Source organism: Notechis scutatus, chromosome 8 (assembly GCF_049901735.1).
Source record: "Notechis scutatus isolate UNSWTSFEM ecotype Mainland chromosome 8, rNotScu1.2, whole genome shotgun sequence".
Taxonomy (NCBI): Eukaryota; Metazoa; Chordata; class Lepidosauria; order Squamata; family Elapidae; genus Notechis; species Notechis scutatus.
This window is the reverse complement of record NC_142016.1, coordinates 26,705,309-26,716,081: the sequence shown is the minus strand read 5'-3', so window position 1 is coordinate 26,716,081 and position 10,773 is coordinate 26,705,309. Positions and strand designations below refer to the sequence as shown.

At 52.2% G+C, this 10,773-nt stretch overlaps 2 protein-coding genes across 2 annotated transcripts; both read right to left on the bottom strand.

Annotated features, from left to right (window-relative positions):
- Window positions 1–205: 205 nt before the first annotated feature.
- On the bottom strand, window positions 206–3,205 carry LOC113428415 (transmembrane protein 229B-like). The gene is made up of 2 exons (XM_026690961.2): window positions 3,113–3,205; window positions 206–1,087 (listed from the first exon to the last, which is right to left on the bottom strand). The coding sequence occupies exon 2, from the start codon at window positions 1,075–1,077 to the stop codon at window positions 592–594; it is 486 nt and encodes a 161-aa protein (XP_026546746.1). The 5' UTR covers window positions 1,078–1,087; window positions 3,113–3,205; the 3' UTR covers window positions 206–591.
- A 2,817-nt stretch (window positions 3,206–6,022) lies between these two features.
- Window positions 6,023–6,642, bottom strand: LOC113428417 (transmembrane protein 229B-like). Its single transcript, XM_026690963.2, has one exon. It carries the CDS (start codon window positions 6,638–6,640, stop codon window positions 6,149–6,151), a length of 492 nt encoding a protein of 163 aa, XP_026546748.1. The 5' UTR covers window positions 6,641–6,642; the 3' UTR covers window positions 6,023–6,148.
- Between the last annotated feature and the right edge of the window lie 4,131 nt (window positions 6,643–10,773).

The following is a 10,773-nucleotide window of genomic DNA, read 5'->3' as shown; positions in this document are numbered from 1 at the left end:
GAAGAGGCTGCAGGCAGTTTGGGCTTCTCCCTCCACCAGCTGGCACCGCTTCCCACGTTTTGGGGCAGCCAAGGAGCGCCTTCTGCCCCCCCGCAGAGAAAGAGGGCGGAGAGGGGAATCTTCCTCTTGTCATATCTCCGTGGACTGCGGATTATTAGAGGATTTCATGCCAAATTTCCACTTGTTATTCTCCTTCCATTTTATTCTCCTGCCTGAGCAGGGGGCTGGACTAGAAGACCTCTGAGGACCCTTCCAACTCTGTTATTCTGCCCAAATAGTTGCTCTCCACGCCTCACGTGGCATCGCAGAACCGACCCCAACCACAGTCGCCATTAAAATTTGCCTCTGGAGCCTCCCTGCCTTCTCTCCCGGGAGTTAGGTCAAAGCGAGCCCCCGACTTCCCGTCCTGTGAGGTTTCGAACTCGGCTCTCTCTCCCCCCAGGTCCAGCGGCAGCTCCCTGCCCAGCCCGGCAGACATGTCCAGCGGCCTTCTCCGGCCTGAAAAAGGGGCCCGTGCCTCCTGTGGGTCCAGCCCCCAAGGGGAGGGCAGTGCCAGGCGCTCCCTCGCTCCCCTGCCCGGGGCAGCCGCGGTCAGTCGTGGGTCAGCTGGAACTTGGGGAGGGGGCGCCGCTTGGGTTTCCAGGGGGCCCCCAGGCGGAGGCGCAGGGTGGGGGCGATGACCAGCCTCTCGAGCAGCAGGGCGCCCACGAACCACAGCAGGCTGTGCTCCAGGGCGACGAGCCCCAGGAAGTGGTAGCGGAGGTGCCCGTGGTCCCAGGGACAGGCGCCGAGGCAGCGCAGCAGGTAGCCGATGCCCAGCTGCCAGAGGTAGATGCAGCTGGTGTAGAGGGAGCAGCGGGTCAGCAGGCAGCAGTCACCCCGCAGTTGCAGGTAGATGCCCTCCATGGTCATCCCACAGGTGCCGTAGGCCAGCAGGGAGCAGGCGCTGAGGGGCCCCCGGAAGGCCCAGTCCTGGTCCAGGATGAGGACCACGAAAAGGATCTCGCAGAAGTAGCCGTGGATGGCGTAGATGTAGGCCCGGCACAGCGGGCCCAGCGGTTCCCCAGAGCCCTCCATGGCTGGCCAGCTGCGGGCAGGAAGGAAGGAAGGGAAAATTTTGGGCAGGTGGGATTCTTGGCGGCTCGAGGGCAAACCCACCCAGCCCTCTGCAGCCCCACCTGGGAGTTGAAGTCCACAAGTCTCAAAGTGGCCCAGGTTGGAGACCCCGGAGCTGCAGGCTAGGAGGAGGGTCTTCGCTCTGCCCAGGGTGGTCTTGTATGACCCCATCCACCACCCTTGCCGATCTGACCCCTGCCCAACCGCCTTGGGGAATCCTGGGAGTTGAAGTCCACAGATCTTTTAAGTGGCCCAGGTTGGGGACCCCTGCTTAGCCAGGGGCCTCTAAACTTGGCCACTTTAAGACTGGTGGCCTTCAACTCCCAGAATTCTCCAGCACCAGCAGAGTTTACTCTCTTGCAATCCCTTCCTCTGCAATCTCTCTGCTTTGCGGGAGAGGAGAAAAAGAAACGGACACGGCTGGCTGGCTGGCTGGGGAATTCTGGGAGTTGAAGTCCACACGTCTTAAAGTGGCCAAGTTTGGGGACCTCTGGCTTAGCCAGTGTACTAACTTTGGATGGGGAGATGGGTGACATATCAGTTTAATAATCAATCAATCAATCACATCTCACCGCACCTCCTCTGGTCTGCTGAGAGGTTCGGCCAGCCTTCATGAGGACTAGGCGCTTAACCCGTCTTTTCCTTCTGAAAAAGGGGTCTTGCTGGCAGAGATCTGTAACCAACGTACTCGGGGTTGCAACGCACGATGGATTTGCACCTTCGCCTGCCCTTCTTGACCAGTTTATTTAATTTTCAGAGGAAGGGGGAGAGAAGACCAGGAAATCATGATTCCCCCTGTAACCCTCCTCTTCCTTCCTGTTACTCCGTGCAAATTCACGTTTGTTTGCACCTTGAGGGCTAGAAGCGTGGGTCTTTTTTGGTTTTGTTTTGTTTTGAAACCCTGACGAAATCCTTGGGAAGGTGGGGTGAAAGATGAAAGATAAAGGGGTCAGCAGATCTCCAGGTGGTTAGTTCTACCAGCTGAGGTTGTGGGGCAGCCCAGACTGGTTCTTCTGCCTCCGCCGGCAGCCAAGCAGGGCTGGGCTTCAGCTGGCTGCCAATTTGCCTTGTGCAAGGCCCCCTTTGTGCCCCCACAGGACCGTACCTCCCCCCCGCGGGAGGAGGGGTCTCAGGGCAGAGCGCCCCTGGACGCAGAGGCTCCACCAGCCCCTTTAAAACCAGCAAAGTTATTACTATCCCACTACTTTTTTTGCTGGCCTCTCTGGAGTTAATCCTATAGTAGCTACTCCTTGGTGTATTGTCGTCCTGTCCATCACCCCCTTTTCTCCAGCAGCTGGAGGTGGCTTACAGGGGTCCTTTAGAGCAGTGGTCTCCAACCTTGGCAACGTTAAGACCTGACCAAGGCAATGGGGAAGCCGGATTCACTTAACAACCATGTTACTAAGAAGTAGAGTGATTCACTTAACGACTTAAGGTTCTAAAACAGAGTCCTCCAAACTTGGCAACTTGAAGACTTGTGGACTTCAACTCCCAGAATTCTCCAGCCAGAGCTGGAGAAGATTTTAAAACAGAAGGTTTCTATGATAAATTGACTGATCTAGATAAGATTTTGACAGGTACTGATGAAAAGGTGATTAAAAAACTATATGGATATCTCTTTCTTCTTTTTTGTTCTTTTCTTTCCTTCTCTTTCCTTCTCTCTTTCTTTCTTCCTTCCTTCCTTCCTTCCTTCCTTCCTTTCCTTCCTTCCTTCCTTCCTTCCTTCCTTCCTTCCTTCCTTCCTTCCTTTCTTTCTTTCTTTCTTTCTTTCTTTCTTTCTTTCTTTCTTTCTTTCTTTCTTTCTTTCTTTCTTTCTTTCTTTTCTTTCTGTATCTATCCATCTTCCTTCCTTCCTTTTCTTTTACTCCCTCTCTCTCCCTCCCTTCCCCTCTCTCTCTCCTAGGCACTCCACCTGCTTTCCCAAGGAGACGCCAGAGGGCCGGGTCGGGTGCCTGGCTTCCTCTCCCCATGCCAGCAGCTGCCTGGGGTGACTTACCCTCCGAGTGGTGCCTTGGATGCCCTCCGCGGCCGGCGCTTTGGAAGGATTGGTCCAGGAGCCGGGAAGCACCTCCAGTGGCCCCTGTCAGGAGGGGAGGGATGCCTAGTGATTGGAGCCACACGGAGGGAACTCCTATTTCCACCCCCAGCTTAGGGGTGGGTCACTTCCTCCGGCTGAGGCCTCAATTTCCCCATTGTTGTGGCAGGTTAATTGGAGCTGCCTTGAAAGCCAGACTGAGGAGGAGCAGGAAGGCGGGTGCCTCTCCTTGCCGCCCTGCAGCATCCTCCAGAAATACAGGGAGTCCTTGACCTACGACCACAACGGAGCCCCAAATTTATGTTGCTAAGCGGGACGGCTGTTAAATGAGTTTTGCCCCCTTTGCCACAGACGTTAAAGTGAATCACTGCAGTTGTTAAGTGAGTCACATGGCCATTAAGTGAATCTGGGTTCCTGCTTGTCATAAGGCTGCAAAAGGGGATCGCCTGAGAGACCCTTTTTCACACTTTCACACTCTATTTATTTATCTATCTATCATTATCTATCCATCCATCCATCTACAGTATCTGTCTCTCTCTCTTTCTCTCTCTCTCTTTCTCTCTCTCTATATATATGGATAGATAGATAGATAGATAGATAGATAGATAGATAGCCAATTCTCTATCTCTATCTACCTATATGTCTATCTATCCATCTATCTGTCGTTCCTTCCATCTACAGTATCTGTCTATACACATCTGTCTGTCTGTCTGTCTGTCCGTCCATCCATCTAAAAACTAATCAGTCCTGTTGGCTGTCTGGGCCTGTTTACATGACCCTCAACATTAAATTTTGTGCACTGGACAAAAGTGCCCAGAGTGTAACAATCTTCCCCACTGGATCCCTTCCCTCCCGTCTCTCCCCCCCCTCCCTTCCGCCTGCCCTTCCCTCACCAGCCCCCCCTCCCAGCCAGGGCAGGGATCCTTCCCCGGGGATCTGTTCCCAGCCGTGGCTCTCCTGCCCTCTGTTGGCCGGCGCATGCAAGCGCATTGGTGGGCCCAGGAATAAAGAGACTCGTGTTTGTGTGTGTGTGTGTGTGTGTGTGTGTGTGTGTGTGTGTGTGCCAGGCGGATTCCTCTCTGTTCCATGCACAATCACACATTGTGCTTTGCAAAGCAAGACTGAACAGGGAAGGTTTTTTTTTTGGGGGGGGGGGACGTTAGGCTGAAAGCAGCACCCACCCCAGGAGGAATTGAGCTGACCCTGTATGGAGGAAACTGCCACTAGCCAAACAGTCCACAGAGGGGAAGGAAAATGCCCCCCAATTAAACCGTGGCTCCCTTCCCTGGATGCCAAGGGATCAGCCGACTGATCCTGGTTTGCATATCACCCACACATCTGGGTCAGGCTTAATCGAGCCAATTGAGGGCTTTAGGATTATCCGGTCCCGTGGCTGGTATCCACTGGAATGTCTGGCTAATACAACGGCTTCCAATCCAATTTAACCCAACCAGACTTTTATCACCGGGCAGCAACCCCCTTCTCTGCCCCACTCCCACCCCCAAGAGGTAAGCACGAAAACCTGAAACGCTAAAAGGGAACCAGGACCAATTTTCAGGTGCGAGGAGAGAGCGTGCCGAGAAGCGCAGAATTGTGCCAGTCCAGAAAGATCTATAGATAGCAAAGTCAGTGGGGAAGCTAGATTCACTTAACAACCATGCAGTGATTCACTTAACGATTGCAGGGATTCACTTAATGACTATGGCAAGAAAGGTCAGAAAATGAAGCGACATTCATTTAACAACTGTCTAGTTTAGCAGCAGAAATTTTGGGCTCAGTTGTAGTCGTAAGTCAAGGACTACCTATATAAAATTAAATAAAAAACCTGCAGAGAGAGAATTTGGTTCAAAATGCCACTTCTGGATGGAGGGCGTCTCTCTGTCCGGCCATGAAGGGACACCAGAAGGCAACATAACCTGGCCCAGAAAATTGAGAACCTTGAAGCGGTTTCTTTGGCACAGATATTCACATCTGTTGTGCATGTAGGTGTAAGAGTGTTGTATGTTTTTTCAAGAACAGTTGTTTTATCCCATGCTCAGTTTTGTGGGAGCGACGCATGTAGCCTGTAATCCTTCCCCTGGCCAGGTGACGCCATGGATTAGATAGGTAGAATTCTTTATTGGCCAAGTGTGGTTGGACACACAAGGAATTTGTCTTGGTGCAAATGCTCTTGGTGTACACAAAAGAAAAGAGACATTCGTCAAGAGTCAAGAATCATAAGGATGAGGGAGGAAGGAGAGATCCCAGCCTAGATATTGCACTAAGTGTGGTTTCTAAATTTATGGCTTGTTTGCATGAATCCTAGTTTGAAAAACAGGGTTTGTTCCTAGCAGTCAAAGCCCAGTACTTATACGGCTCAGCCAGGGAACTGCGGTTAAACCATCATGCTTACAGAATGGTTGGCAACTTTAAGACTTGTGGACTTCAACTCCCAGAATTCAGCTGTGCTGGCTGGGGAATTCTGGGAGTTAAAGTTGCCATGGGTTGGACAGCCCTGCCTTAAAATTAAGCCTGAAGCTATTCTGGAATTAGGTCCCCACATCCTGCTAAGCCAAACTGTGATTCATTTGGGGTTATCTTAGGTTGTCACTCAAACCAGCTCTACTGATTGGCAAACCAAGGTTTGAAGTGAGGGGGGGCGTTGAAGAAAATTCTGAAAGGAATTGACAACTTTTTGGGGCAAAAACTGCAGGCAAACATCACACGCCCCAAGACGGTGGGTGGGACCAGGACCAGAATCTCAATCAATTTCCCTTTAATGAAAAGTCAGTGGCCTGTGGTAGGTAAAACTCCAATTTGTGGAATTCGGGGCTTTTCCTTTTGGAAGATTACAAGCCAGTCAACAGGCTTTGAATTTTTTTAGGGGGAGGGTCTCCCGGACAGGAACAATATGGGTCTCCAAGGCAGAAACAGGGGGATTTCATGGGCAGAAATGGGGAGGAGGGTCTCCTGCAGAAACAGAGTCGGTGGGGTCTCCCTCGCTCCCCCCTCCCCAACTCAATCCTCCTTGAGCGCAAAAGCGGCGCGGGGCCGGAGGGGATTCGCGGCGCCATCTACCCGGAGCCGCAGGGTGGTGCGGATGACCAGCGTCTCCAGCAGGATGGAGCCCACGAACCAGAAGGGGGCGTACTCGAGCGTGACCAGCCCCATGAAGTTGTAGGTGAAGTGGCTGTAGTCCCACGGGCAGGCGCCAAAGTGCCGCAGCAGCGCGCCCGTGGCAAACTCCCACAGGTAGATGCAGACGGTGTAGAGCGCACCGCGCGTGGGCAGCCGGCAGCGGCCCCGCAGGCGCAGGTAGAGGCGCTCCAGGATAAGCCCGCAGGTGCCGTAGATGAAGGGCGCCCAGGCGCTGCTGCCCCCATGGAAGCGCCAGTCCCGCGCCGCGGCGAAGTCCCAGGTGGCCGTGAACAGCACCTCCGCCAGGTAGCCGTGCAGGGCGTACAGGTACCAGCGACCCAGCGCGCTCAGCGGCTCTGTGGGGCTCCCCATGGCTTGGCACCTGCAAGGGGGGGGGGTGTGAAGGGAAGAGGGACGGTGGTGAGGGGGAGGCAGTTTCATAGTGTCCCACCATACAGGTAATCCTAGACCAGAGGTCTCCAATCTTGGCAACTTTAAGACAGGTGGACTTCAACTCCCAGAATTCCACTTTAAGACTTGTGGACTTCAACTCCCAGAATTCAACTTTAAGACTGGTGGACTTCAACTCCCAGAATTCCACTTTAAGACTTGTGGGTTTCAACTCCCAGAATTCCACTTTAAGATTTGTTGACATCAACTCCCACAATTCAACCTGAAGACTTGTGGACTTCAACTCCCAGAATTCCACTTTAAGACTTGTGGACTTCAGCTCCCAGAATTCAACCTGAAGACTTGTGGACTTCAACTCCCAGAATTCCACTTTAAGATTTGTGGGCTTCAACTCCCACAATTCAACCTGAAGACTTGTGGACTTCAACTCCCAGAATTCCACTTTAAGATTTGTGGACTGGGAGTTAAATTCCACAAGTCTTAAAGTTGCTACGTTTGGGGACCCCGGTGTAGAGAGAGTCAGCAGAGTCTGTGCCTCAGCTGTGCTCTTTTTATTTATTTATTTATTAAATGTCTATGCTTCCCATCTCAGTATCAGGGTCTCTGGGCAATTTATAGCATAATAAAAAGCAGATTATAAAACAGGATGTCCAACCGTGGCCACTTGAAGGCCATGCTGGCTGGGGAATTCTGGGAATCGAAGTCCACAGATCTTAAAGTGGTCAAGGTTGGAAAAAAATACTAAAACAATAAATACAACATTAGGATTAACAGAAAATTAGCTAAGATGTGACCTGCATACAACAAGGTAGATTTAGGGTCTTCTATTTCATCCGTAGAATGTCACTTCCCCAACCTCCATCTGGATCCCAGAATTTCCTGAAAGAATCGGAGGGTCTCCTCCCTCCTCCCCCCCTCCTCAGGAGCATCTGGAGACAACAGTCCCCCCCTTGCCCCCGAAATTGTGTTCACCTTTCCCAAACCTCCTGAGCCGGGCTTGTTTAGGCATCCTGTGGCAGGGAGTTCCACCTGCCCATTAGGGTTCCTGGTCAGCTTCTTCCCGGGAGCATCCGAAGAGCCAAACAGCCTCCAACCTCACCACCTGCTCTCTTCTTTGCGTGAGTGGCATCCCTTCATACCAATTCCTTACCTCCCAGGTGATGCTACAGGCTTTGGTTGTGTTAACAGACCCGCAAATGAGGCAGGAGTCCGAGGAGGAGGACCGCCACACTGCCACAACCCTGCAAGGAGAGGTCTCCCTGTGAGTAAAGTAGCACCAAGTTTTGTTTTGGGGCCGGTCCTACACCCTGTTTGGTGGGTGAGTCACTCTCCGTCCTTGGAAGACACAAATAATCATTTGGTTCAGCCGGATGCAGGAAGCAGCATTTCCGTCTTACCTTTCATCTTGGATTCACAACCTCCAGGGCAGACGCAGGTGGTTTTTAAAAGATTTGTAAGTAATTTGCAAGGCCGCAGAGTATCCAGCTTAAAGCCCAAGTCGCCCCGCCACGATGCCACGGAAGCCCAGGTGCTTTTCGGCCCATCCCGGCAAAGGTGAGGAGGACCTCACCTGGTCTCCTGAATCTCTGCCCCGGCCCTCCAGGCTCCTCTGGGGCAGCTGGCTTGGCACCTACTCAGGTTTTTGGATCTCCCCCAACCAGGCTGGTAAACAGGAAGCCTACCCTAATTCTAGCCTTAGCCCTGACCACAGTCACTCTGTGGGCTCCTGCTTACAGGTAGTCCTCACCTTACGGCCACAATTGAACCCGAACGTCCTGTTGCTAAGCGAGGCTCTTCGTTAAGTGTGTTAACCCTTTCCTTCCCCAAGTGGTTAAGCGAACCTGGCTTCCCGCAGTGATTTGGCTGGTCAGGAGGTCGCAAAAGGGGATCCCATGACCCCCAGGAACACGGCCACCATCATAAATAGGAGCCAGTTACCAAGCAGAGCCTGAATCACGAGGGGTAGATCCGGAAGGGTGGCAGCTCAGGGCAGAGCCAGCAATGGGCAGGTGCTACCGGAGAGGACAGGTAAGCCTGGGAGCACATGAGGAAGAGAGGCACATCCTTACCTGGCGGTTTGGCTAATTTTGGCAAGTCCAGGTGTTGAGTTTGGCTTTTAAAGGGGCTTTGAGGAGAGGCTGGGAGGCGCAGGGAAGGCGACCGGTGGAGGATCAGGTCTGAAATGTCAGTTTTTTTTCTTTGCTCTGAAATCCAGGTAAGGAAAGGGGGATCCCCATAAGGGCTGGGGGTGCCTTTTAGGGCCTTGCTGCCAGGGAGAGAAAAGGGGGCTTTGGGGCACTTGGGGTCTTGGCCCAGGTCAGCCCTTCCAGGTAGGCCAGGGCAGGAAACCACCTGGGTGTCCTCCCTCCAGGTACAAATGTCCAGGCTCAAATTATCCTCCTTCCCACTCGTGATGTGAAGTCCTGTCTCTCTGGAGGAGGCTGGCATGATGGGAAAGGTGGAAGGGTGGAAAAGAGGGAAAGGAGGAGGAGGAGGCTAGAAGACCTGAAGGACCCCATTCCCTTGGGAAGGAAGGAAGGAAGGAAGGAAGGAAGGAAGGAAGGAAGGAAGGAAGGAAGGAAGGAAGGAAGGAAGGAAGGAAGGAAGGAAGGAAGGAAGGAAGGAAGGAAGGAAGGGAAATGAGAGAATAAGGAAGAGAGGGAGAGAGGGAGGGAGAAAGGAATGAAGCAGAGGGAGGGAGAGAGGAAAAAGGGAAGGAAGGAATGGAAGGATGGTGGGGAACGGAAGAATCCTTCCATTCCCCACCATCCACTCAGAGCTGAAGAAGCTTCTTGGATGAAGAAATGAAACGTCTTCAAAGAAAAATCAGAAAGTCCAGTTGCCTCTTAAAAAAGCACCTTTGGGACTACCTGTATATGACTTTTTAAAATGCCTGTCCCACCTGTCCCAACACCTTTCCCAATTCATCTGCAGCCCTTTTAAATTGCATCACCTGTTCACCACCCTCAATGGTCAAATAGTTTTCCGGTGATTAAATAGACATTATTTAGAACTGTGTATTTCATGGTCAAAGAATCCAATTACCTGCATGGGTCCTCTCTCACCTGTGCAGCCTCTTTTTAGGGTGTGTATCTCTCTCTCTCTCTCTCTCTTATTTATTCTTTCCTTAAGAAAACTTATAAGGCCGCCCAACTCACGCGCGGTGACTTCCGGCAACAGAAATAAGACCTCAGAGATACATAATTCACGGGTATTTTTAATGGCACCCCCGCCCTTGTGATCTGTGTTGTTTGTGTAGATTTGCCTCAGGAGGTGCTTCTGTTTGTACCTCTTAGTTATATAAATGGGATTATTGGGTGAGATTTTCCCTACTGACTATTAATCACCTTCAGATGGAAACTCTCAAAATTATAGGGCCGGGATCTCCACGCTTGTGGACTTCAACTCCCAGAATTCCCTAACACGAATGCGTTCTTTTTGAGGAGAATTCCCCCCCCCCCGTTTGTGGCCTGCTGATTCTCTTGCACCCCCTTCCTCTACAATCTCTCTGCTCTGGGGGGGAAGGAGGAAAGAAACGGGAATGGAGAATTCTGGGAGTTGAAGTCCACAAGGCTTCAAGTCGCCAAGCTTGGAGACCCCTGTTTTATAGGGTAACATCTAAGAGAGGCTAGAATAATTTTAAAGACTCACCGGAGATCTGGGCCCTGCTCATTCCAGAGATGCCTCCCCACCCAACCTGTGGCCTCCCCCTCCCCAAACCTTTAAGGGCAGCCCCCAGCCCCTCACCCTTAATCGCTTGTCCTTTTTGGTTCCATAGGGCGGCACATACAGAGTGGGCTAATTAGGGGGCTGGTCAATGGTCCCAACTGTAATGGTAATATGGGTGCTAGAAAGGTGGGTGGGGGTCCATAGGGGGGGAGGTGTCCTTGTTTATCGGCCGCACAGCCAGACATGGTTTCAACCTATTGGGAGAAGAGCTTTTCCCCCCGAATGCTTTGGGAGCAGGATTGTCCGTTTGGCAGGGTTCACTCTTGGCAATGGAGACCCCTGCCCATCTATCGAGGGGAGGGGGCTGTTTCAGCCTCTCCTTAAGAATCTTCCAGGCAAGCCCAGGCATTGTTCAAACACACCCA

What these genes read in the sequence shown, in the direction of transcription:
- LOC113428417 (XM_026690963.2), bottom strand. Translation starts at nt 6,640, where the DNA reads ATGGGGAGCCCCACAGAGCCGCTGAGCGCGCTGGGTCGCTGGTACCTG.
- LOC113428415 (XM_026690961.2), bottom strand. Translation starts at nt 1,077, where the DNA reads ATGGAGGGCTCTGGGGAACCGCTGGGCCCGCTGTGCCGGGCCTACATC.